At 37.8% G+C, this 27,915-nt stretch overlaps 1 protein-coding gene across 1 annotated transcript; it reads left to right on the forward strand.

The window, feature by feature from the left end:
• Position 1: 1 nt before the first annotated feature.
• PUM3 (pumilio RNA binding family member 3) lies at positions 2 to 26,551 on the forward strand. The gene is made up of 18 exons (XM_042825839.1): positions 2 to 130; positions 441 to 547; positions 2,276 to 2,458; positions 3,731 to 3,866; positions 4,574 to 4,649; positions 5,403 to 5,496; positions 5,689 to 5,755; positions 6,303 to 6,477; positions 8,054 to 8,157; positions 8,632 to 8,710; positions 9,824 to 9,922; positions 10,917 to 10,970; positions 14,017 to 14,097; positions 17,908 to 18,050; positions 18,669 to 18,891; positions 20,097 to 20,184; positions 21,790 to 21,880; positions 26,309 to 26,551. The coding sequence occupies exons 2-18, from the start codon at positions 451 to 453 to the stop codon at positions 26,436 to 26,438; spliced, it is 1,920 nt and encodes a 639-aa protein (XP_042681773.1). The 5' UTR covers positions 2 to 130; positions 441 to 450; the 3' UTR covers positions 26,439 to 26,551.
• Positions 26,552 to 27,915: the final 1,364 nt, after the last annotated feature.

A 27,915-nucleotide genomic window follows, 5' to 3' on the forward strand; every position in this document is an offset into this window, starting at 1 on the left:
TGCGACATCATTCGGGAGAGCCGATGCCTGTGGCGCGCGCCGCCGTAAAGCACGCTGGCGGCAATAGCGAGCGGCACACGTGAAGCGAGAGACCGCGGGCGGGACAGGGAGGAGTCGGAGGAGCCAGGAGGTAAAGCCGTCCTCAGTAGCGGGGCTGCGGCGCCCACCGCCGTCCGGGAGTTGGGTGCCGACACCGGGACTGGCCGTGGGGATCGGAGGCGGGGCTGTGCGGGCCTAGCCAGCCGCGGCCTCACCAGCCGAGCTCGGAGCTGGACTGCGGGAGCCTGCCGCGCTCTGGCGGTGGCAAGCGGGGACGGGCTCAGCGCCGTGCCGCCGCCCCGGGCAGGTCAGGGACGCCGCGGGAAGGGCTCGGGGTCGTGATTCGTTGTGACGTTAGCGGCGTAGAATTGGTGTAACGCTGTTTCTTTCTCCGTTTGCAGTGTTGTCGCGATGAAAGCCTGGAATAACAAGAAGTTTCCAGGAAAGAGCGGGAAAGGACCTCGTGGAAAACAGCTGCGTGGAAAAAGAAAGTTTAAGAAAGATGACGGTAAGGAGGCAAAGGCTTGCTCGTGAGAGCTCTGACTAAACGATTGTTGTACGTGTGAACTTTATTTCTGTCTTGACCAAATTGATGAGCTTTTATGATGAAACGGCTGGCCCAGTGAACTTGGAGAAAACAGTGCCCGTATTCTGTTTGGGCTTCAGTAAGGCACCGTCTCCCATGAGATCCTAAGATAAGCTGATCAAAGTACTGGATGAGCAGTGAGGTGGGTTGAAAACTGGCACAGTGCTGAGAGTTAAAACATGGTGATCAGTAGTGTGAGGTCTGGTTGGAAGCCAGTAATGAGCAGAGCAGCTGATTCACTAGTAAGCTGTGCTGTCATCCAAAGGGACCTGAACAGTCTGGAGGAAAGGGCTGACAGTAAGTTGGGTGCAGAGTTCTGCAAATGGGGAGGAACAGCATCAGGACATGCTGTGGCCACCCCAGTGAAAAGCTGTGCTGTATGGAAGAAGTATTGCTGTTCCAGTTGGCAGTAAGTTAAACTATGAGCCAGCTGTGTGCCCTTGCAGCAAAACAAATGAGTGATATCCTGAGCTTTGTTAAGCAGTGTTGTCACCACATCAGGAGGCATGCTTCTTCAGCTGCTGTCTTAGAAACACTGAGAGTCCTTTGTCTACTTCTGGCCTCCCAGTAGAAGGAAGATGTAGGCATACTGAAGAGACCAGTGAGGGGCCACCATGATGACAAAGAGACTGGAGTACCTCTGCTGTGAAGAGAAGCTTGGAGAGCTGGGACTGTTAAGACTGAAGAGTAGAAGTCCCCGAGGGGGTCTTTTCAGTACCCATAAATACTGCAAAAGACAGTGCAAAGAAGAAGAGCCATGGTATTTTCAGTAGTGCCTGGACAAGAGGCAGAGGGCAAAACCTGGATCACAGGAGGTTCCATCTGAACATTGGGAAGCAGTTCATTACTGTGCAAGTGACAGATTTACCAGAGAGGGTGTGGGATCTCTTTGTTGGAGACCTTCAGAAACCATCTGGACTTTGTGCAGGTCACCCTGCCCTGGGTCACTCTATGTGAGCAGGGGATGGAGCAGATGGACCCAGAGGCTCCTTCCAAGCTCAGCCATGTTCTGATTCTGTGTCACATTCAAAGCTATAGTAATGGTGAACAATTAAAACAGTTTGGAAAAAAAGTAAAGCTAAAGGATTGTAAGCCCTTCAGCTGTATTTGGTTGAGCTAAAATACTCTTGTTAAAAATATGAAGTTGTTGACGTTTTTTCTTATTCTGGTCTTTCCTTTCCTCCATTTAAAAAGCAAGAATTACTAGAGAGTTGAAGCTATGTTGTGCAAAGTGCTATGGATTAGAATTGGGATAATATGTATTCAACTATCTAACATATTCAAATATGGTCGGAACTGATGTCAAAATAGCTCTGACCATAACTGTGAAGAGGCAATTGTGGCACTTGTGATTTTGGTATCTTTAATTCAGATTAATCCTTTTTGTACCTGGGCCTTTATGTTGTAGATTAAAAATAGTGCTTGGACAAGGCAAAACTTTCTGGGAAAACTGAGCAGGAGAGGGGGACTCATGGACTGAAGAAAAAAAAAAAAAACACTGGCTTTGAGAAACAAAAAAAAAATAGTATGGTGTGACAAGGTAGTCTGATTCTTGTTTTAATAATTGTTACTTTGAAGCAACAATGGTTCTAGGGTAATATTTTAATTTGTGGAGTTTTTTTTTTTTGTTTGTTTTTTTTTTTTAATTAGATTCAGTTCCTTCAAAGACTTTTCATAGTAAAAGAGATAAGGAGGAAAAGCCTACATCCATTTCCAAAAAGCCTGTGAAAGGAAATTTAAGACCTGGAAGAGCTAGTGTCAAACAAGTCAAGAATAAACAGCAAACAGAAAAGCTTGCAAAGAAGAGGAAATATGAGGATAGCGCAGAGAGAGGTGAGTAGATCGACTTTTTTTGTTTGTTTGTTTTTTTCTTAGGGCTGACTTAGATGAAATTGAGATTTTTGGTATGCACTTTATACTGGTTTGTCTTCCTCAGCCCTGATCTTGTAATCACTTTTTCCTAATTGACTCAGTGACTCCAAGTTTGGATTTAATGTCTCCTGTGTAATGGTTTATTTCTCTTGATTAAATGTGGGCCGAAGTCATGAAAACCAGCAGTTAGTTATGAGCTGTCTTGAAGTCAAATATAAAGGTGCAGTATTGAGTTTAAATTCATATGCCATCAGAATGTGGAGAAGGACCTGGGGGTCCTGGTGGATGGTAGGTTGGCCAGTGTGTGAGCCAGCAGTGTGCCCTTGTGGCCAGAAAGGCCAGTGAGTGACTTGCAGAATCAAACTCTGTAACCCAAGTGAGATTACAAAGCAGATACAGTTTATTCAGTGCTGTGCAGACTCCAGGTGCGAGGGGGGATAGATCACCTGACTTGCACACCGTCAGGAAAAGTCATGCTCCAGATATAGGCCAAGCTAATACATAATCAATAGTTTTCCCAGAATTCGGGTGCACATTCGTTACACCTCCGAGAGTTCATTAGCATGCAGACCCTTCCCTCCTGCACGTGCACAGTGGGTTGTGGGATGAAGACTTGTTGTTTTCCTCAGGAAGGCTTCTGACCATTTTTGCTGTAAACTCCTGGCCTTCTGGGGGGGCATCCCCCCAAACCGCTTCCTTCTTGCCCTGTGGACCTGCTTGGAGCGGTGAGGCCGTAGCTCAGCGAAGCTGTGGATGCCCAATCCCTCAAGGTGTTCAGAGCTAGGTTGGATGGGACCCAGGGCAGCCTGATCTAGTGGATGGCAGCCCTATCCATGGCAGGGGGTTGGAACTGGTTGGTCTTCGAGGTACCTTGTAAAGGGGTGTAAAGGATTGTATGGAAGAGCCAAAGGGAGAATTCACTGGGTCTGTACAGTCACAGAGTGGTAGGTGCATCTAGGGTCAGTGTTGAAGCTGTGAAGATGTTTGCAGTGCATCCTTTGAGTGAGCTTTGAGGAGAAGAATCATTGTTTGCCTTGTTCTCCTGCTATTCTAAAACTGGAAACTACCAGCTTAGCATGTTTATGAAATATTTGTGCTGGGAAAATGCAGACAAAGCTCCTGGCACATTAGGAATTGAAGTCAAAGAGTTACTGCAGCTCACACTTAAAGGTTTCCCTTGCTCCTCTCTTCTCAACTATAGAAAATAAGTGTTTCTGATGTTTCTGTTTTCAGAGTCAGATTCTAAGAAGCCTAAATGGAATGACTTCAAAAAGAAAAAGAAGGAGTTAAAGCAAAGCAGGCAACTTAATGATAAAAGTAATTATGATATAATTGTAAAATCAAAGCAAATATGGGAGAGCGTGAGAAGGTAATGGTTTTTTTTTTTTGTCTTTCATTGTCATAAGTTGGAGTACTTCCTTTTGGTAACTTTTGTGAAGCTGTGTTTTCACTGTGGAACTGTCTTGAAATGACACCATTACATGCAAGTCTTCAGAGACTTCAAGTGAAGTGTGATCTTTCATCATTATAGAAATATCTGGATTTTTCATTTGTAGACTAAGATGTCTGAGGATTTGTCTTGTCTTTTGAACTATCAACCACAGATTTTTGTCTAATCTTGCAGTTGGATCACTGCAAGCTTGTTGAGGTTTTTAGTGTTTTCTGGAGGGTAGTGTTCTTTGGCAAGTGTAATTCAGGACTGTGGCCTTATGACAGAAAGAGGAGTTAATTTTGCTGCATTGCTCTAATTGTATGTTTTCTACATTTGGCTGTAGGGCACTTAAGGATCTTCTGTATTTTAGTGGCACTAACAGTTCTGATTGCAGAATTGAGTTTCTAGGCTAATTAAAGTTGTTACTAAGAAAATGACTTTGAAGTATGAGTGTCTGGTTTGGTTTCTTGGCACTAAAGCCACTTTATTATGCCTCAGCTTTAATTAATGGCAGTGCAAATGTGGATTAGCAGGAGCTAATCTCCTAATATGTTATAATGCCTTGCTTTTTAACATAGAGATAGAACTGCATCAACCTATGAAAATGCAGTTTCCTTAAGGTTGCTTTACTTCTCTTCCTGCAGGAAGAAATGTGATAAGGAGAAGCGGGAAAAGCTGATGAATGAGCTACAAAAACTACTTCATGGAAAAATCAAAAACGTAAGGAAAGCTAATGCCATTAACAAATTCTGTATAACTGCAAAGTTCACAGAACCTCCTTTTAAAAATGGTGAATTGTTTATATAATTCAGTACCAACCCAGTCTCCCAAAAGCTACAGAGAATGTTATTTTAGCTGCAAGTCTTTCCCAAAAAGGAAAAAAAAATAGGATTGCAAGGCTGATTTGGCTCTTAGATTTGAGGACAGTAGTGCAGGGATGCTTTGCCAAGTCTAAAGAAACTAATTGAAAGTGAAGTTTACAATCAGCCACTCAGAGTTCTGGCTGTTGCTTTATGGTGATGCCCTGCAGAAATATTGTTTTGATCCTAAGCCAAAAGAATGCTTTGGTACAGTTAATTCATGGAATATGTGAATTTGCCTGGAAATGTATGTTGCTGCATCCTAGAGTGGTTCTTGATATGCCATGCAGAACTGAAACTGTTTGGTAACATTCATTCTGAAATTCCATGGGACACAAGTGAAAATGAGTTTTTATTCAGTACTGAATGTTTCATGTATGTAACAGGTGTTCTTAATTGTCACCAATTGCAAACATTCTCTGTGTTGTTTTACAGAACATTTTTAAAGTAATAAAAACACTTTAAAAATTAGTATGCTGTAGTAGGTGATTATTGTAATCGGAATTATGTGCTGCATGTGACATGAAACTCTTTTGGAGATAAAATGGAAAATAAATTTGGTGCATAGTATCATACAAATGCTCTAGAGTAACGGAACATTTCTGTCCTGCAGCTAGCATTTGCACATGATTCAACTCGAGTGATCCAGTGCTTTATTCAGTATGGTAATGACAAGCAAAGGCAAGAGACATTTGAAGAGTTAAAAGGTATTTTTTCCCATCTGCCTTTTACCTGTATGATTTTGTGCTGTTTTCTCATAAATACTGTTAACTTTATGGTGACATGATGTGTTATTCCCAGTGAGGTCTTGAAAGGCACTACAAAACCCAAAGCCATTACTTACGTGTTGATATAAAGGAAAGTCAAAGTGAGCCTATTCTTTTTCCCCTTTTTTCTAGATAGCCTTGTGGAGTTGAGTAAGTCAAAATATTCCAGGAATATTGTGAAAAAGTTTCTTATGTATGGGTGAGTATGAAGTGAATTTGCTTATTTATCTTGCATTTTTGATTTCCAGCATGAGTGTTACTCTTTATCTATTAAAATCATCAATGATGATTTTAAAAAAGCTATGTCTATGGGAGTGTGTTTGTAACAGTGAGTATTTGATATTTCCTATGGCTGTTCTCTTTTTGTCAAGAAGTAAAAGTACAGCAACACATATTACTAAGGAAAACATGCAGGTAAAGCCCTCAAATATGTGCTTTGTGCCTTTTAAGGGTAACAGATTGTAAAGACAGTGTTCACTGAAGCATAGTGTTTCAGGAAATTATCCTTCTGTAGTTATCCACAGGTTTCTTCTCTTATGTATCTTTGATCATCCTTTATAACTTTTGTGGATCCTGCCTTTCTGTACATATTTAATATCATAAAGATTATCCGCCCTGTTGCATATGTTTCTTGGTTTGTTTGCTAATACTTATCACCTACATAGGTTTTCAGAAATGAAGCTACTGCTAGGTTATATCCTCCCTAATGTTTCAAGTACTGCTATCAATCTTTCCCTGTGAAACAGGACAAAACAACAAATTGCTGAAATAATAAAAAGTTTTAAAGGTCACGTGAAAAAAATGCTCCGTCATGCTGAAGCATCTGCTGTAGTGGAATATGCATATAATGACAAAGCCATTCTGGAACAGAGAAACATGCTGACAGAAGAACTATATGGAAATACTTTTCAGGTTTACAAGGTGATTTATTCCTTTTGTTTTAAGGTATTCTGTCATCCAGTGCCCTGTGTTACTGATACCTCCCTTGCGTACAGTATTCTCCAGTAAAATTCCTTTCTATGTCCAAATGCATTCTAATTTATCATATGTAAATGCACGAGTAAATTGCACATTTCTGCTATAGGTTAAGATTGTATTCTTCAGCTTGATCTATGTGAAGTACGTTCATGTACGAGCTTTTTCTGCAGTCCAGTGTTTATCATGGAATCATAGAATGGCTTGGGTTGGAAGGGACCTCAGGGGTCATGAAGCTCCAACCCCCCTGACACATGAAGGGCAGCCGGCCTCCATATCTAATATTAGACCAGGCTGCCCAGGGCCTCATCCAAGCTGGCCTTGAACACCTCCAGGAATGGGACATCCACAACCTCTCTGGGCAGCCTGTTCCTGCACCTCACCGCTCTCTTGGCTTAGCTGGAGTTGTTACAGTGTCTAGCCTGAAATAGTCATCCTTACTGAGATAAGATTGTGATTTAATTCCCCATCAATGCTGTAGATGGCTTTTACATAAAAACTATCTTATACTGTGAGAACTGAGTGTGAGCGAGATGCACTTGTTTCTGTATACAACATGCAATTTTGGTTTATTTTCTTTTTCCAGTGAAGATTTGGATTCGAATCCAAACTCTTGAAATCATTTAGATGCATATACCTTGCAGATAGTGGCAGATCTTTTTTTTTTTTAAAAAAAAAAAGTACTACCTCCTTTCTTTTGACCTAGTATTTCTTTTTCCTTGCTGACTTACAGATTTTTGTTTCCTGTTAATAGAGAAATAAATATTTCCTACTATGTACAAAATTGTTTTCCCCAATTACTAACTACTTCAGAGTGACTTTTGTACCTCACTTTTTTTTTTTTTTTTTTTTTTTTTAGAATTTTAGAGGGTTTTAACAACAACTTCTGAACTATATTGTCATTTTTATTTCAGGTTATCTCAAGCTTAATTAAAGCATTTAACAGCACTTTAACAGGAAAGGCTTACTTTCTTTGTTCATGGACTGTAATTTTTCTGGGAGTACACAACCTTTAGAAATTAGGTTTTACAGTGCACGCTTTTAAACTAGATGCCAGCAAACTTTAGTATATAGAAGATTTATGTAGTATTCCTTTCCCATGCTTTTCTTGGCCTGGAATTTCTTGTACCTCTAACTTAGTTCATTGATGTATTACCCTCTGACATCTATGTATGCTGTCTTGCAAAATTTTTCTTCAGAAACACACTGCCAGTTTAGTGTGATTTTTTTTATTTTTTTACCAGATACCTGCCAGCCTCATGAAGAGCTGGCTGTAATTGCCAGAAAACAGCTCAGGCCATAGAGGTAGCTTTGTTTGCTCATAACAGTTACACAGACCTGTAGATGCATTTTTGTGTATAGTTTGACATACACAAAGTAGCTACACTGATAGTTTGCAGACATTTCATTTTCTTTGTGATATTGTTAATGAATTGCTGATTGACAAGGGACTGTAACATTTTCTATGAACTCTAACATTGGGAAGGGTATAATTAAAACTCTGAATGGATATTCATTTCAGACACCACTTGTCCCAACACTGGATAAAGTGTTAGAAGCTCAACCTGAGAAGAAAGAGGCCATTCTAGATGAAATGAAGCAGATACTTACACCAATGGCACAAAAGTAAGGACCAAAACTGACTTACAGGTGTCAATCTAGTATGCATCTGTTTGTTTTTGAGATGGTGATACTTGTATACACCTGCTGATGTATATAGATGATGTATAAGAATAACACTGCTTCTCTTTCACCTTTAATATTTCTGCATTGGGTAGCAAGAAATGATGATTTTGTCCTTAGCACTGTGATAATATCTTACGTTTTATGAAGTACCTGCCCAAATCAGTTGGTCAAACTCTAAAGAATGTGGTGTGCCTGAATAAACTTCTTGAGTGGTCGTTAAGATAAAATGTCTTGTTAGGTTTTTGAATCTATTGGTAGAATTTCCCACACATTGTAAATGCATCATACATGACTTATGAGTTTTCTGCACACCATGCTTTTTCTTTTTTTGGAAATACAGAGGAAGTAGTGCTAACATCTGTTAGAACTGTTGCTTTTGGAGGGCTTTTACTTAGTTCTTCTTTCCAAATACAGAGAGGCTGTGATAAAACACTCACTGGTACATAAAGTATTTTTGGACTTTTTCACTCATGCTCTTCCAAAACAAAGATCTGTAAGTATTTTTTCATTATATTTTGTTTTCTTTTGCTTTTCAATGAAATAGCTTTAATTATGTTGTGAAAGTGTTGCCTCTAAAAGAAAATATACTGAAATGCCAGCCTTGTACATCTGATGATTCCAGATGAGTAACTGGGGAATGGTGTTGTATGAAGACTTAGTTACAGTGAGCTTTCACACTAATGCAGTGGTATCTCACCTAGTTTGACCTGTCTCCAACCACTGTCCATTATCCTCATTCTGCAGCTCAGCGCCGTCTGAATCCAGGCCGTGTGGAGCTTTCCATACTTACTGCGTGTCCCTTGTTTTCACCTAGACTGAGCTTGTGATGAACAAAGCCAAAGATAAGAGTAGTGAGGTAGATTATTCGTGGCCTAGTCTAAATCGATATTTCACCTAATTCAGGATTTTTGAGTATAGTTTTCTATAGTAATTCAACAGAAAATAGTTGTGAATTAACAATGCTCTCCTACTTCAAGAGGAGTAAGAATGTGTCTCTTCTTTGTTTTTACTTTTGTGCAGTCCTGGTACCACTGGAATAATCTTTTTGTGCAAAGGGTGGTTTGTTGAATTTAATTCTGTTTTTGTGCAAATGTCTTCATTTGGAAACTCTTTTTGTAGAGCTGTCTGTGCCTCTGCACATAGCTAGTGATGACAGTTATGTGAATGAGCACTTTCTAGGGACTTTTGATATTTAAATGACTTTTAGTTCTTCATATTCTCTAGCTGATGTCCTGTGTGTATAAATGAACTGTATGCCCTCATGGTTGTTTTCTTCCCTAAATTAATAGTTGTAGTTGTCTCTTCTGATATCTGTCAGTTCTGAGAACCATGCTGAGAATTTTCACTAATGGGACAACAGGCAAGCTTCAGTATGGTACTAGTTTAACACAGTAGGTAGTGTAGTTTTGGAGTGGGCAGACTTGTGTCATTTATAGACCTTGGTGATCTTTTGGAGGCTACTTTTTGTAAATCAAGGCAGTAAGTAGTTCTGTAGGGCTGGTAATATTCTCTGTAGTGTTGTGGGCAGAAGTTGTTTTGATGTCTCCATGAAAAATTCCACAGGTTGTTCTTTTTCCTTTTTATTTAATCACCTTTTCTTCTTCAGGAAATGATAGAAGCTATCAGAGAGGCTGTCATCTACCTGGCACACACTCATGATGGAGCCAGAGTAGCAATGCACTGTTTATGGCATGGTACCCCCAAGGTAATGTTTATTTGCTTTCTATTTGAATTTAGGCCCAATCTGCATTACTGTTCACACAGGTTCTTCTATTTACAAGTAGTCCTGTTTCGCTTACATAGGCCAGTGTAAGTAGTGGAACTTGAGAATTGGATGCTATTGTGAGAATTCGTGAAATGGAAGCATCTACTTTTCCTTTCAGCAGTATTTTTTGGCTTAGCACATAAAACTCTTACTAGCCATTCATTCATCCTGCAGACTTCTTAATGCAAGTGGAATTGGCAGTAGGAAAATGATGATAAGAGAAACAATACTTGCTTTTAAAATATCAAGACTTTAAAAAAAACAAAAAAAAAAAAAAAGGGAAGAAGAACTGTTTTTGCTGACATGATTTCTTGAAGTTCTTCAAGGTGTGTACCATCAGTTCTTGAAAATGCTGTAATAACATCTCAATTTTTTTGCTTAGCAAAAAAAGCAAATACTGTTTTAAAAAAGAATTTGCTAGGTACTGGAGATTAGTGATGTATCTAAAAAAGACTGAGCAATGATCATAATAGCTGAAGGGAGAAACACAGAGGAAGCTTTCTTCAAAAACAAATCTTGCTCTGAGGGGTTTTGCAAGCAGAATCTCTGCTTCAGAGTTTCTGGTCATATTGATTAGGCTTCTTTCCAAACAAAGAGTTGAAGAGCATTCCTATTCTGTAAGTAACTGGCAGAAAATAAGTGGTTGTATGTAGATTTTTTGAAGTTCCTTCTTTTTGGGATCTCCCATCCCTGGACTAAACATGTAGATACCTCACAGAATGTCTCTGAGACTTGTAGTGAGACTGTAAATTCAGATTTAACCCTTTGCATTGTTTTTTGAGTGCTGACATAGTACAAATGTTGGACTTCAGTGACTGTTTTTAGTTTTAGGAAGCAAAGTGGAAGTTGTCTTTTTGAAGGAGTAAATAAGAGCACACTTGTTCAGAGTTACTGGCATTATGAGCTCACTTGAGTTTCCTTCCTTTTTGGATAGGACAGAAAAGTTATTGTGAAAACTATGAAGACATACATTGAAAAAATAGCTATGGTGAGTGTTCATTAGTTATAAATAAAAATATATCAGAGATAACTATTGTATGATTAAAGGCTGATATTTTTTGTGTGTGTGTACTGCGCAACTGGAAGCAGCTATGAGATCCCAGAATTAGATTTGCAGTAGTGATGGTGTAGTAAATAGTCTGAAATAATCAGCAGCTTATACTAATATATTTGAAGGCACTGAGAAGCTTCATTGTGTGCACTGCATGCAGTATTATTCCTTCAGGCAGCAGAGTAAATTGTGATTCTTTCTCCTGCAGTGCTTTGCTCTTTAATTCATGTATAGGAGAATTAATTGTTTGAGACAGAAAGAAAGCAGGTATGCTCGAGCCTATCTTTATACTTTGTTTTTATACTACCCCTTGCTCAGATTGTTGTGACTGAAATACTTCCTTTTCTAGATAGAGATTAAAATTTAAAACGTGTTGGGGATGTCATTGCTAAGGTTATTACGTAAAAACCATGACACAGATTTTTAAGTGTGGGAGCTTCAAAATGAACTAACCATGAACTATGTGTTAGATATACAGTGGAAGAAGTCTGTATTTACTCTCTGTAAGAGTCATAGAATCAGAAAATAGTTTGGGTTGGAAGAGACCTTTGTAGATCATTAGGTTCCAGACCCCTTGTCGTGGACAGGAACACCTTCCACTTGACCAGATTACTCATGGCCTCATCCAGACTGGCCTTGAGCACCTCCAGGGATGGGATGTGATTGGAGATTGGGGCACAGAGTAGCAGTTGTAGTTTTGGACAGCACTGTTGTTACACCTGCAAAAAAAATAATAATCTCTTTTTAGATTTCTTTCCGTATGGATGCTGTGATGTTCTGTTTACTAATAGCATAGTCAGTAGTCTCCAGGCTTTTCTGACCATGCAACCCTATCCCCACTATGTACATTTATTTCTTAATAATATACAGTATGATGTAGTGATATAACAGATACATAATAACATACACTTTATAAAACTAAAAAAGATAAGAAATGCAATTTCAAAAGTATCTCTTACTTTCAAATGGTACAAGAACATTTTTCTCATACCCCAGTGGATTGTCTTGCACACTCGACTGAAGACCACTGGCCTAAGTAATGTTATCTGATTTTTCACATACCAAAAATATGTGTGCAAAAATCAGAAACAGGTTGAATATCAGTTAAAACAGTTTGGGATTATTGAAAGTTTAACATCACCCTCATATATTCTCACTGACATGCAAATGAATTGGGTTCTGCCTGTGCTGTGTAGATTTGACTTTGCTAGATACGTGCTCTACAGAACTATAGTATCTACTTCATTTCAGTTTTAAGCAAATGCACGGTAGAAGACTTTTCGATCTCTTCCAGGATCTGGTTGTTAGGGCGTATTGGGATAAAGCCCTGGAGAGATAGGTGCCCCAAAAAACCTGGCTGATACTCAAGGCTCACTTCCTCTGCTCTCGAGAGCTATGTTCCTAACAGTGAGAAAGTTAGACAAAAATGTCAGGATGTTTCTTTTCTCCAAAAGAAAACAAGAGACCTATTTACTTAGCATATAGAGAAAGCTGAAGTGCTGAATTACTTTTTTTTGCCTCAGTCTTTACCAGAAAGTTTTCTAGCCACACTCCTCAAATCCCAGCAAACAAAAGCAGGGACTAGGAAGAGGATCAGCTATAGAAGAGGAAGAAACCTTTGAAACCATTTATGGAACCTAAATGTTCACAAATCCGTGGGACATGATGATTTGCATCCATGAGTCCTGAGGGAACAGGAGAATAAACTTAGTCAGCTGTATCCATCATATTTGAGAAGCTGAGGCACTCCAGTGAAGTTCCCCGTGACTGGAAATGAGAAACATAACCCTATTTTTAGAAAGGGGAAAGAAGGAATACTTGGGGAGCTAAAGGCTCATTAGGCTCAGCCCTCTGCCTCCTGGAAGCTGTGTCATGGCACATAGGATAGAGTGATAATTGGTGACAACCAGCATGGCTTCACTAAGGGCAAAAAAGTTTCCTGAAAATTACCATCCATGGCAGAGCTTACAGTGTTGGCTGATAAGCATATGGTATCATCTGCTCGTACTTGCGCAAAGCATCCTTGTCTCCAAATTGCAGATACATGAAATTTGATGGATAATCCACTGGGTAAATAAGGAATTAGCTAGATGGTCACATTCAAAAGGTGTGGTCATCATCTCAGTGTCCAAGTGGAAACTAGTTGCTAATTGTGTTCACTGCTGGGACCACTACTACATACCACGTTTGATGGCAACCTTGACAGTGGGATTGAGTGCATTGTCAGCAACTCTGCCAACTCAGCAACTCAGTACTAAACTGAGAGGTGCAACTGACATACTGGAGAAGAAGAGGTGCTAACTATAGGAATCTTCTTGGCTCAACAGATGAGCCTTAGTGAATGTGATTCAGCAACATCAAGTGCAAGCGCATGCATCTGTGCTGGGGCAACCCCAAATGTGAATTACAGGCTGGGCAGAGAGCTGCTCTGCAGAAGAGGCCGTGGTGTACAAGTGGATGAAAACCTTGACAATGCCTGGAAGTGTGATGCAGCCTAGAACTTGCAGCCTAGAAAGCCAGTGATGACCTTGACTGAATCAACTTGGGCCAGGATCCTTGAGGCTTTGGGCATGTTGATCTAAGTAGAAAGTGTCCTTACCTATGACAGGGGTTTGGAGCTTTTCCGACCCAAACCATTTCATATTTCTGTGAAAGAAAATCTGAATACAGCATGCCAGCAAAGCAAATCCTGTGATTTCAGGTGATGATTATACAATTGTATTGGGTTAATATCTAGCATATGATAAAGCAATATAGCAGTGTATAATGACAGATCAAATTTATGTACATTTTTAGAAACAGGCTTCTCTTAAGCCTGAATTTCAGGTTTGTTAGGCTTCTCGTTCTGATGCAGACAGAATTAGCTTGTATGCTCAGGTAATGTTGAACTGTCTTAAGTGTTGGTTCAAAATGAATTATTACAAAATGAATTGTTCACAGAAATCGACTGTGTCACTGAAGTTTTCTGTTCCCATCCTTGCAGGGTGAATTTTCTCATTTGGTTTTGTTGGCAGCATTTGATTGCATCGATGACACTAAACTTGTGAAACAGTTAATTATAACTGTAAGTAATTATTTTTTTCCTAAAACCCAGGCATTATCTCATTTTTCATTGTACAAGTGTATGACAGTAAGAATCCATCCACTTTTTAGAAATTATTTAAGCCCTTTCCAACTTTATTTCTTTTTGTGTCACTTTTTTCTTGTCATAAAAGAACTCGGCATTTTCTCTGCATTTACTTATTGAATTTGAATTTAAGTTAGATTCATTACTTGTTACAATTGTACATGTTCATCCAGACTACGGAATGACTTGAATCTCTTTAAATTAAGAAATGTCGTCATAAGTTTAAGCTCTCCTGGTATGTGTGCTGCTTTGAAAGTAATGCCTCCAACTTTATTGTGTTCAGCCATGATGTCAGATGGGATGTTGGTGGTATGGCAGAACAGAAATATGGCAACGTGTTTGACTGTAGCATAACAAAACTTTTTACAAAAATAAGTGCTTGGGACTCTTGGTTAGATGCTGAAGCCATAGGCTTACATTAACTATCAAAGCTTGACATTTTACTCAGTATGTTGATAGTTAAACGATAACTAATGTTTGGGATAAAAATCCTTGAAATATTCATCTAGTTTCTAAAGTGGATATAGGCATCTGAAACATGAGAGCAGTTCAGCTGTTTTGCAGCAACTGCATGTAATTACACAATAAACAAAAAAAGTAGTATAGTCCTGTCTGTATTTACTTCCTTTTGGAACGTCCCATTTGCCCACCTTCTTTCCAAAAACGAATTTTCATAAAGTATTTTTACTTAAGTCACATTTACATGCAATTCTTACTATTACTATAAGATGTTTTTACTGTTTTCACACTGAGAAGAAGGGCTTTATAATGCAGAACTAATTCTAACATGAATAAAATAATATTGATATATATATTATATATGTATATTGTAATGTGCTCATAGCCATACTCATGCAGTGGGTTTCATCACATTAATGATGCATGCGAATTGAGAGCCAGCGGCAGGGAGTTAAAAATGAGGGAAATGCTTTGCATGACACTGTCATGAGAAAATGACAAGGCTTGCTTTGTTTTTGCTTTGTCAGGAGATATTGAGTTTGTTTACCCTACCATGGAAGTTCTTCTCAGAGTCCCTTTCTCTAGTGTGGTAAAGTGAAAGCATCTCATTGCGGAGGTGACTTGTGATTCTCCATTATACAACCTGTGATCACAGCTGGTTTCCAGAGTCCACTGAATGATTTAACAACTTTGGGCAAGTTCCAAACAAATAGGCCCTAACATATCAAAGCTATCTTTCATCAAGATCACTGATGAACTTCTGTATGGTGTTTCAAGCGCCCTGCTATACAGAGGGTTTATTAAATAAGATATTATGGTTGGTTTTATCTTCCACTATGTCACTTAGCATCTGAATACTCTGTATCTTTTCCACCACCTGAAACTTCCTGATAATACCCCAGATAGCTGAATGTTTGCTGTTTAGTCATCGTACTGGACAGAGAAGTGAAGGAGAGCGTGTGTAGGCAACTTATTCTTGCACAGAAGTAGCTTTTCTGGCCAGGAAAATGAAAAATACATGAGGGAAAATGAAAAATTTCTCAAATGAGATCAAAACCAGCTCTTAAGATGGGGAATGAGAGCTAGTGTCTGACGAAGAGGCAGAAGCAAGTATATTCTATAGAAGAATTGAGAATGTAATATTTTCTTTAAAACACAATTAGACTCTGAAATACCTTTTAAACTTACCTCTCTGTCCATACTAAAAGCTGAATTAATGTGAAGATGACAAAGACTTGGGGAAGAAAAAAAGCAACACTTGCCAAGTCTTTCTTTTGTGTGTTTTTATTTTTCTTATGCTATTAAATGCATTGCTCGTTATATTGAAAGAATGGTTGGGAATTTTTTAGGTAGAGGGAGAATTGCAAACTCCTGAAAGCCTCAAAGGAAAGTCTTTTATAATTTCTTAGCTATGTGGCCTTAATCCTGGATCAGATAATTTATGTTGCTTTAAACCCTCATATATGATTGGAATTATATATTGAATGCTTGTCAGAGTTTAGAATTCAGGCAGATTTCAGTGGGTAAGCTCTTGCTGGGAATATTCTGAGCAAGTATCGTTAGGGAGAAGATTCCATTGAAAGGAGTGCAGTTGTGTCATTTAGAGTTTCTGCGGGTACCTTCTATAGCTCTGGCACTGAAAGCAAGTAAATTCTGTGATTAATCAGTCACAAAAATAGTGGGAGAAATGAACTTTTGCAAGGTGTAGAGATAAATGTTTTTATTATGTTAATTGACTGTGTTATAGCTTGATTTCAAAGTCTTTTGTATTTGCTTGTATTAAACTTAAGTATTTTATTTACCTGTTCTAAGTTTTGAAATACTTGAACATCTGTCATCCATGTAAAAATAACTACACACAGATCTAAATCTCAGTGTACACGCCAAGGAGAAGGGGTCTTCACCCCTTTAGACACCCTTTCTTCTGGGTTGGAATGTGAAGATTAAGTTAAAAACTAAAGAACTACATGAAGTGCTGCATCCAACTGATGCTCGTTACAGTTTATGCAGATTTTTACCATTTCCTGCCAGCTTCTAGCCACCTGTCCCTTTCTCTTCCGTCACAAAGGAGCTGTGTCAGGGGAGGTTCAGGTCAGATGGTAGGAAATTGTTTCTGATGGAGTTCAAAAAGGCTCTGCAAAATATGGTTAGTCCTGTGTGAGTCACAGGTTGGACTTGATGGTCCTCGTAGGTTCCTTCCAATTCAGGATATTTTATGATATGATATTTATGATATTTTATTCAAAGGCAACTAACCAGGCCTAGTGTTTATTGGGGGGATTGGGGGGGTTTGGGGGGGGGGGCAGAGGAGGGGGGGAAGTGATTTAAATCATTATCATTCAGTTCCTTTTATGAGCTGTTGCTGAAAGAATTTTCAAAATGATGGGGGTAGAGTGGTGAAGGGGTTTTTAAGGGCAGAGGCGCATAGAATGTGATGGAAGTGCCTAAAGCCACATACAGTCCTCCTCCAATTTTTAAACTGTTAGCGTTTATATATACTTCCAAAATGAATAAATTGATAGTATACAGAATTCTGAAAGTACTAGTGTAAAAGCACTGCTATCTGAAGGAGTCTTCATCAAGAAGGGGGTAAAAATGCAAATACATACAGACTAAAACAACACAAGTATTTCTTCTCAAGCCCTCTCACTGTACAAGGGATGAGGTGCTCATTCTGAAGTTTACAAAATGGTTATTGCTAGCCATCAGCTAGTCTTTGGGGAAAGCCCTGTGCTTTCTTCTAATGCTTGCATAAACTCCAAATAATTACTGATGGTGATCCATCAGAAGTTGGATTTGTTCTATTAATGGAATCTTTTTTGCTGTTGGGTCTTCCCTGATCACTTTAGGATATCCCTTCTCAAGGACTGTCTATACAGCTATTTGAAAGTCGGCATAGTATCAGTGATCACTGTTGGGTGATGTGATAGATGATCTTTTGTATGTTTGGTCTACTGAGGTTATTATTTCTACTCAAATCATGTCTGTACACAATTATGATGTACCAGAATATGTGTTTGTACTTGTACGTATTAATAAACTTGATTCATAGTGTTTTCTTATCAGTGACGTTGATGAACCTGTCTTAAACATTAACGTTTCTTCCATTTCTTTAGCTTCTGCAAACATGATTTTTTTTTATTTTTTTTTTAATTTCTCAAGTAGGTATGAATCTTATGGTATGTAGTTTTCCTTTTCTAAGCTTTGCATTTGAAAAAATACATAACTACTGGTGGCTCAAAACTACTTTTTCATTAATGTTTTATTGCTGTTTATTCACTTCTACAGGAATTAAATGCTTCCCTGGCCAGTTTAATTTCCAACAAACATGGAAAAAAAGTCTTGCTGTACTTGCTAAGTCCTAGAGACCCTGCACATTTTGTTCCAGAAATCATCACACTTCTGCAGCAGGGTGATGGAAATGCCTATAGGTAACTGAGATATGACGTTCTTTTTCCTAGAGTTCAGAAGAGTTTGTGCAACTTTCCCTAATGAAAAATTTAATTTTATTGAAATATATGCAATAATACATTACTTACGGTGTATAAGTGTTATTATTATATATCAATCTGAAGTCCTTGCTTTTCTGTTTTTTCTTTAAAGTTTGTATGTGATGATTGTTTGAGTTAGGTTGTCTGCTAGACCTTTAGATATAGCAATAAAAATTTAAAATTAATGTTTTTTAAGCCGCTTATCTTGTACTGATATTGATGCTTGTCAGGTTTTGAAGCTGCTAGAGTTTTAAAGTGAATTGTTTAAGCAGGCTCTCTCAGTAGTTGCAATTACAAAATGAATAGCCAGCAGATGGAGGTTAAATTACTATTGTTAATGAGAAACTTACTCTTGTGAAGTTTAATGACAATTTTAGGCTATATACATTCTTACTCTGTTTTCTCAAAATGTGTGCAACATTTAACTGAATGAGGAACAAGGAAGAATAATTATTTTGATCTTTAACAATTTTTAGCTGTCTCAAAGAACGTGTATGTTCTGATCTGATGTGCGTACAGAGCAAATCTTCTGCATTAATTTGCTTTCTCTTTCATCAGTAAGAAGAATACTGAAATCCGCCGCCAAGAACTCCTGGAAGCCATTTCCCCACCTTTGCTAGAGTACTTGCAAGAACATACCCAAGAAGTAGTAATGGACAAAGCTGCCTTTGTCTTGGTTGCTGACATCTTAAGAACAGCTACTGGTGACATTCAGCCCACACTAAATGCAATTGCTAATTTAGCAGCAGAAGAGCTGGTTCCAGGTGGCTGGGATGGGCAGGTAATGTAACAGGACATAAGACCTTGACATCTTGCAGTGCATTTGCTAATTAACATGAAGTCTGCGTATTTTTTCCTTAATGTAAGAAGCCAATGGACTTCTACAATAAACTTGTACGCTACAAGTTTTCTCACTTTGTTTTCTGATATGTTCCTTTAATAACTTATTGTGTATGTAATAATGAAGGCTTGAGCTAGAATTTCATCTGAATTGAGAAGCAAGATACTTCCTGGTCTTGAATTTTCCAGAAGTAATTTAAATATTCTGTGGGAAAGTAGCTGACAGTCATGTAACACAGGCAGTTAGTAACTTCTTATAGTTCATTTAGCTATTAACACTGAGAATGACAGGGTCTCTTAGCTTTCAGAAATGAATATATTCATGCAAGGGAAGATCGTAGCTAACAGCTGTTCCTGCAGTATGACTGTCTCTTCAAAACATACATGGGAACCTTTCCACTGTTTTGCTGAGTTAAAGTCAGTGACAAAAGTCTCTGTAGACTAGAAAATGGAAAATGTTATGTAAATAAGATGCCCTCCAGATTTCTGTAGTTTTGCTGAATTGTCTCAGCCTCCCTGAATTTTGTAGTGCCCCTCCCTCCATAGTGCCTATGGAAAATGGCAATAGAGGTACTTCAGGTACGAACAGAACTATCAAGACAGTTTATAGATGGAGGAAGAGTGTTAAAAATACCACGCATTCTTAACAAATTAACCAGATTTCTTGCTTCTTTGCCACCACTGTGAAATGTGGGCTTTACACCTGGACATACTAGAAGAAGCACCTGTCTTCAAGCTCTTGTTTCCAAAATCACTTACCTCTGCTTCTTAAAATACGCATTTGTTATAATTATGGTATAATGAACTAATGCTTTCTCTGATTTTCTGTGAGCTGTACTGTGGCGACTTTTGGAGTCTATGAAAATAATGAAAGTGTAGATCTTGTAGAAGAAGAACTAGAGATTCTACTAAATAAGCATTAAGTGCTGAGAGTGGTGGATATTAGCTGATGAAGAGCAGAAAATACAGTTAATACTACTGAAAGTTAGATGCTGCAAGGCAGAATAAAAACAAACTGCTAACTTTCAAAAACTATTCAGATATTTGCAAAGGAAGAAATAAGTAAAGCGTGCAGGCATTATAATATAACTGGATTTTGAAATGTCACTGAATAATTTATTTGTGGGTTTTTTTCCCCTTTTAAAGCTTCACATTGCAGAGCATCCAGCAGGTCATTTAGTGCTGAAATGGTTAATAGAGCAAGATGAAAAAATGAGAGAGAGTGGGAAAGAAGGTATGTTAGAAATTTAGCCTTATTTGATCAAATTTGTACTTTTATGTTATCTGTAATATAGCCTAAATAAGATTGCTCTGTTTATTTCTGTAAACATATTAATGAAAATTTTATCTTTTAAGATCATTGATTCTGTCTTTTTTGCTGTTGTGAATTGTGTTTCATGGACAGAACATAAAAGGCACATTTTTCTTCTACAAAGCAAGTACTCATGTGTAGTTTGCAGATTTGAGTTTACTGCGTACTTGGGCAGTGTTAGTTTCTGTGCTTAAAATATTTTTCTTTGCTCAGACTCACAGCAATTTAAAGGATAATAATAGAGATGGTAAAGCTTTTCTGACAGAAAGACTTCTTTCATTACTGCTTGTGAGCCAAGCTGTAATCCATACTGTGTTCATTAGTGCTGCTGAGGTACCACTGTATGACTATTCCTACTATTCAGGCACAAAAATAGGACATCTTTGCTGTTTTATATCCCAGAAGGCAGAGATTGGGCACAGATGTTCTCATCTTAATTTAGCTTTTTGGAACTCATTTTATTATATAACTGCAAAATCTTTGTATGTGTATCACTGTATATGAATAGAGATTACTTTTTCTCCTATATAAAAAACTTGAAAAATGAATGGAGGTGGATCGTGTAGGGTAAACAAGAGAGAACTTCTCTTGTGCGTAGAGGGCTTTTTCTTGTGGAAGTATCAGACCTGAAATACCTATTTGTAATTACTGTGTTCAGCCTTCTGTTGTTTCTTTGAAAAACGAGAGATCACTGGGCCTTATTAAATGTTTATGAAAGGAGGCTGTTTTGCTACTTCTTTTTGTAAGTGAATTATTGGATACGTTCAAAGATGTATTTTATCTGAACATCTTTTGGAGACTACACTAATTGATATTATGATGGTTACGTGACTTAATTTATGTTTGCAGTATATAATTTCCACTTTAAACACAAGTTTTTTACTTTTTGTTTCTTTGTCTTTCACTGAATTATGTGTCGTTAAGTACTGTTGGTGTGATTTTATGGCATCAGCATTAAAAAACAACCAAATTATTATAACGTGTGGAACAGCGGAATAAAAACTAACCTGTTCTTCATTTGGAATTCTAATCTGAAGTGATACTGAGAAACAGTATCGGTGTTTGAGTGCTGAAGTTTGGGGTACCTTTGGTTACTTCCTCTTAAATTTGCCCAGCTTACAAATTGTAAGATAATTCACTCTCAAGTTCAGTTCTTCAAATATGGCTGTGTACCTGTGGTGTTCTTACTTTGGAGTGTATGCCTTAAGATGTAGATAGCCTTTGAAATCATTTGAAAAAATTGAAAAGTAGATAATACTTTACACTGGTAAGCTGTCACCCAGTGTTGCAGTTGGCTAAATTTTAAGCAATACTTCTAGTGTTAGAAGTATTAGAAACTAGTCAAAAACCTACAGACCTATCAGTGCATTTAATTATTTTAAGGGATAATAACTTCATGAACACATAGAGGCTAAAAACTATTTGCTTGAATTGCAGTTGGAGAGAATTTTTAACTTGCTTCTTTATATAAGGGTACTATCTTAATTTTTTTTTTTTCTCCCCCTGCCCCTCTTCTGTGTTTTAAAGGCTGCTTTGGAAGAACATTGATAGAGTGTGTTGGTATTGAGAATTTGAAGACCTGGGCAGAAGTGAACCGAGGTGCCATTGTTCTTTGTTGGTATGTAAGGCTCATGGCTATTTGTTATTAGTTCTTAGTATAATTTCTTCAGCAATTATCAGTTGGCACTATGCTGGCAGAGATTTCATTTTTTTTTGCCAGTGGCAAATCTGCAGTGGAAGAAGATACTGCAGAAATTCAAAGCTGCATTTCCAAGGTTTCCAAGGGTTTTTCTTTGAGCTTGGGCATCTACAGTTCTAGGAAGCCACTCAATATTGGAAAAATAATAAGATTAAAAAATTAATTTTAAGTGTACCTACCATTTATTTACAAACACAAAAGGCTTAAAGGAGGATTCCACAAATAGCTACATTAAAATAGCTTACCCTGAAGTACCTGTGACTGGGGTCAGCTTGCACAAAATGCAGATTCTTATTTTATGTAACTTATTACTGTGTCGTGATGCCTTAATCATGGAGCCCAGGTATGTTTTCATAAAAAGATAAGTATTCAGAATAGATCATTATAAACGATGAGCTGACTGGCTTGCAACTTGGAATTAGTTAATGATGCAGCTCTAGAGATCAAAAAGAGCACAAAAGAATCAGATTACTATCACTTTATCATATGCCAACAGTGGTACTAATTGTTGCTGTTTTCACACTGTAACTAAACGTTAGTGTCAGGTCATGGAAACTGAAGGTTTTGCCTTAAGACCTACTCATATAGGCTTAGTCTGAGGCAGAATTGGCAAACAATTCAAGCAGACAAAATGGTCCTGAAAATGAAAACACCATCTCCCCTTTTCCACAGCTACTCCCTCTCCTACAGTTACTGTAGGTTCCTTGATGTTTGCTTTCCATCTTTCTTATTATCTTTGAGTGAGGATACTTTGACATTCCCACACTTTTGCAAGATGAATCAAAAGGTGTTTAACTAATACGAGTCTTACTGATGAAATCTGAGTTTTATACTAAGTTTATTCAGTCATTGCCATTCAGATTATTTCTGAGAAGAAATGGTATTAGAACAGTAGTTGCAATCCAGATTAAAAAACAGTTTACACAACATCACAGTAGTCTTATAGATCTGGCTGTAAAGATAGTTCTGTTCATAAAATTGTAATGCTTTCTTTGCCTCTTGCAAGTTCAATACATGCATCTAAAGCCTATAAGTAATCTAATCCTCTGCACAGATGTTCAGTAGAGATTTTTATAAGGCCTGTGCAGTGACAGTGTATTAATGCTTGAACTATTTTCTCTAACTTAAGACTGAGGAGAGTCATTTAACACATAATGTTGCTGGTTTATGTACTAATATATTTTGTTTGTCCAAATAACATTTTGAAGTAAGTTGTGGAATTTTTTCCATTAATCATACTTGAAGAGCTGTTCAGCTGTCTGTGTGAGAACAGCTTTTCAATAGCTTTTGAACACTTCTGCAAATATGTAAATACTTGTTTTGTGTTTATTATAGAAGACAGCACAGAACATGTGTTCATGTATGTTAATTTATGCAAATTTATCTTAGGAATGTGAACTTTTACCCCTCTCTGTTATGACACATGTCACTATAGGGTAAAGATTTGACAGGTGCTCTGTTACCAAGTAGGGGAACTCATCCCCTAGACTATCAGTCAGACACTTTTCAGAAAAATTGAACCTCGCCTAACTGGATGAAGAGAAAGCATTTGTGAGGTGTGGTTTTGTTTTGGTGTATGGTGTTTTTATTCTATTTTTGAATTTTATTTTCATCTGAATCCTTTGTAGTTTGAAGTTCTTTTTTTTTTTTTTTTTACTCTATGTATTAAAGTAAAGAGGAGTTATCTAAATCATACTACAATGATAAATCTAATTTAGTCAGTATTCTTAATAAAATCATTGCTTTCTAATATAAAAAAAAAAATACTGAGGTCCTTTTATCATGAAGGAACTCACATCTCTCTTATAGAGGTAATTTACAGATGCTGCATGTTCTCAAAACTGTAGTTAATTTTTGCTCTGTCATTGCCTTTTTTGCATATCAAAATTTCAGAACTGCCCATTCAGTCCATATGAAGCTTATAGCTTCGTGGTCATTTAAGCACACTGACCAATTAACGTGCAGCTCGTTGAGTGCAGTGACCTGCTTAGATACCTGGTACACTTCAGACACCAGCCTTCTACTGCCTTATTGTTTTTGACTTTTGTAAAAGAATTTGGCACCTGTTTCTGGCCGAGGACAAGCACAAAACGTGGGAAGCATCATAAGATTGTAAGAGAGCTCTGCAGATGTTACAGAAGGGCTTACTGTAAATCAAGTTTTGTACACAAAATGTCGTAGGTGCTGTTTTGTTTATATTTCTGTTATCTCTGCTCAGTATTTTTTGAATTTGTGAGTGATATGTTTCAGTGTAGGTACACAAAACTATTTATTCATTCTCACGTCACTTTTTTTTTTTATTGTAGAATTTTCTGTCCGTACATAGACATCTGCTTACCAGAAGAACTTTAAGGGAAAATAAGACTATATTGTCTTCTGGCAGTACTGTGAGACATGCAGATGTTTCACATTAAAAACAGTGTCTTGAAATATCTATAGATACTAGCAGTTTGAAAGCAGCTTTACATATATTCGTACAGATGTTATCAGATGAAATTCAAGTGACTTTGCTAAGGAGACAAAACAAATCTCTCCTTAAGCACCAGTAATTTGTTGTCCGCTTTACTCAGTTCAGCTTGATATGTCTACTTCTTAGAATCATAGAAGGATGTGGGTTGGGTGGGACCTTAAAGATCATCTAGTTCCAATCCACCTGTCATGGGCAGGGACACCGCAAGTTCCCAAAGCACCATCCAGCCTGGCTTTGAACATTTCCAGAGCTGGGCCGTTCACAGTTTCTCTGGGCAGCCTGTTTCAGTGCCTCATTGCCCTCTAAGTAAAGAATTTCTTCCTCATGTCTAATTTAAATCTACTCTTTTAGTTTAAAGCCATTACCCCTGTCCTGTGCCTGCTTTCCCTGACAAAATGTCTCCTGCTTTGTTGGAGGCCTCCTTTAGGTACAGAAGGGCCGCTAAAGTTGTGTTTATAGAGTATGAAGGAAACATGGTTTTAAGTATCTGTATATTTAAGTCAAATAGAATAATTGTGAGGCTTGTAAAGACTAATAGCATCATGCAGCCTATTTGGTACCCGTACATGTGTGTTTTAGTTTGCTTCCAATCTTAGTTTAGTTCATACGTGTTCAACATAATGGATTGTCTGAGCCACACTGAGTGAACAAGAATTGATTGTTTTGGGCTGTATATACTTAGGCTGCTCTTAAAGTAATGCCTCCTGCTTACTTTCAAGGAAGCTACAACAGATACAGTGAGCACAATAACTGATAGAGCACATTTTAAGCAGCAAAACACTATTTTTCAACATAGTCACCACCATTAGCTATACTTTTTTTTTTTTTTTTTCTGCAATGGTGTGAGGTAGAAAGTAGGCTGCAGGTTGGACATACCTGGTTTATTTGGTTGCAACTTCTAATGCTGTTTTGGATTGTATATATGGATTGTATAAAATAGTAAACTTTTTAGGCAGTGTTCACTCAACATTTTGAATTGGCAAACTATGTGTACCATTCTTTGGTATACATAGTACCAAAAGTGCAGCATAGGAAGTTCCACACAAATGTGTGCAAGAACTTCTTTACAGTGAGGGTGACGGAGCACTGGAACAGGCTGCCCAGGGAGGTGGTGGAGTCTCCTTCTCTGGAGATGTTCAGGACCCGCCTGGATGCCTACCTGTGCGACCTGCTGTAGGGAACCTGCTTTGGCAGGGGGGTTGGACTCAATCTCTGGAGGTCCCTTCCAACCCCTGTGATTCTGTGATTCTGTAATTCTTTCTACTACTTTATATTGTAATAAAACATTTCACTACTATATTTAAACACTACTACCTTGAAAGAAGGGGAGAGAAGGACAGCTGAGGTGGAAACACAGAATATTATACTGTATATTATGCTATGTTCTATGGTTTATTATGGATTTCCTCTTTTCTTATGAGGAAAAGTTAGCTAGGAAAGATTATCTTTTTTTCCTTGAAGGTAATGTCTAGTAAAGAACAGACCTACTGAGTTTTTGAGTCTTGCAATAAAGGAAACACATAATTAGAATATTAAAAGTACTTTATATGTATTAAATGTATTTGACTACATCCATTTTTACTATCAGCATTGCAAGAAAGACAGCAATAATGGGAGTGAGCTTGATACTGGCTGACCCAGACGTGGGCTGACACTCTTGTCTAGCAAGGCTGTACAGAGGAGGGCTGGTTCAGCTGAGAGAAGTCATTATGTTCATGCTTTCTGAAAGTTTTACATCTTTCTCTAATAGGTCAGGGCAAACTGTTATATTCTGTTGTCTCTTGAAGTAGTTAGTCTCCACATGTGGACAATTTTTCATATGAACTACATATTGACTTTTGTCATCTTGTTATTTTCCCCATTGCCTCTTCTTGTAGCCTTCTCCGAAGCACTGATCAAAAAGTGACAAATGCAGTCAAAAAAGGACTGAAAAAAATTGTTCCAAAGTTGAAGCTGAATAAAAATACAAAAGGAATAGAAGCATTGCTGGAGAAATTGACTTCTTAGTGTACACAAAGCTAAAAAGATCGGTTACAACTATGCAATTAGCTGCCATTTGGTAAGATTTTTGGTCCATGTCTGTGTTCTAAGCTTTTGTGAATTAAATCATTTTGGAAGCAGTTTGTCTCTTGAGTTCATTGTGCTTTGTGTGAATGGCTGCTCTTAGAAATAGAAATCTCAAGATGTAAGTGTTTGTGAAAACTTCTTGACATCATGATGAAGTTAAATCCTAGTAACTTACACAGAATTGTTTTGATACCTGTTAAAATCTGTCTGCCTATTATGTCCTAGTTACCATAAAAATGGAAGCATCTGTTCTGGAGCTGCTGTTGTATACAAGGTAAATACACGTGTTCATAATACCCTTCCCTCTTTTTTCCATAAACAAATTCTTAGGAAAAACAATTCTTAGCTTGTGAAGGAGTGATGGAAGTTTTCATCCTTCAAGAACTGACAAGAACAGAAAGAAAATGTGTTGTCTTATCTTTTTTAAACAAGGTCTAAAATGAGGCTTGCTCCCACTGGATCATAGTTCACTTCTTTTTTTAGTTCAGTGTTCTGAAAAGTAAAGACTTCTAAGCCCTACTAAGCCAGTCTGTATTTTTGTTACCTTCTTTGTAGTAAGAAGGATGAGTTTACTTCTGTGGAATATCAAGTGTTTGCTGTACTTTCTTTAGAAAAATGTAATCTTAGGCAACTTTCCTGATAAAGCATTCATGTAACAACTTGTTGGTGTTTAATGCCATACTGCTAGATTGATCCAGACAGAAAATAAAATAATTCCTAATAGTAGGAGTCACTTGCTCCTGACACTTATCCTGCTAAGGCACCTCAGTTTTTAGTACTGCATTGGCTGCCATTATTTCTCCTAAATACAGCTTCCTTAGCATAAAATACATTGCAACTAATTGGAAGTGGCTAGTGATACGCTAATATGCAAGAATGTTTTTTCACATCCTCAGACAAGATTATTTCCCTAAAAAGCATCAGAAACTTGGTAGATAAAATTGGAAAACTTCAAGTCCCATGTGTATTCATGACTGGCTTCTGGTCTGCAAGCATTTTTATTCTTCAACAAAGCTTTCTTAGAATCATTTAGGAAGATAGTAAGGAAACGATCCCGGAATCATAATTGGAAAAGACTTTCAGATCATAAAATCCAACCAGGTTGTAACACTAAACCCCAATTCCTTCAGCCAGTCCTTGTATCTTTTGTTTTCTAATCCTTCCGCCATTTTCATGCTCTTCTCTGAATACATTTCAGCAGCTCAATATCCTTCTTACAGTAAGGGGCATGAACATGATACTCAAGGTGCACTATCACCAGTACTATGCACAAAGGGAAAATCACTTCTCCAAGTGCTGTTGGTTATGCATTTCTGGTAGAAACCAGTAATGCTATTGGTCTCTTCAGCTTCCAAGGCACATTTCTGGACCCTGTTCAGCTGGCTGTCAACCAGCACCCTCAGGTTCTATTTTGCCA

Source organism: Centrocercus urophasianus, unplaced genomic scaffold (genome assembly GCF_019232065.1).
Source record: "Centrocercus urophasianus isolate 14NV4802_14NV808 unplaced genomic scaffold, USGS_Curo_1.0 seq_25, whole genome shotgun sequence".
NCBI classification, from domain to species: Eukaryota; Metazoa; Chordata; class Aves; order Galliformes; family Phasianidae; genus Centrocercus; species Centrocercus urophasianus.

Excerpts from the sequence above, each read along its gene's own strand:
- PUM3 (XM_042825839.1), top strand. The coding sequence starts at position 451 with ATGAAAGCCTGGAATAACAAGAAGTTTCCAGGAAAGAGCGGGAAAGGA. Across the intron at positions 5,756-6,302 it reads AAAAAGTTTCTTATGTATGG|GACAAAACAACAAATTGCTG; the intron begins GTGAGTATGAAG and ends CCTGTGAAACAG. Across the intron at positions 20,185-21,789 it reads GAGAGAGAGTGGGAAAGAAG|GCTGCTTTGGAAGAACATTG; the intron begins GTATGTTAGAAA and ends TGTGTTTTAAAG.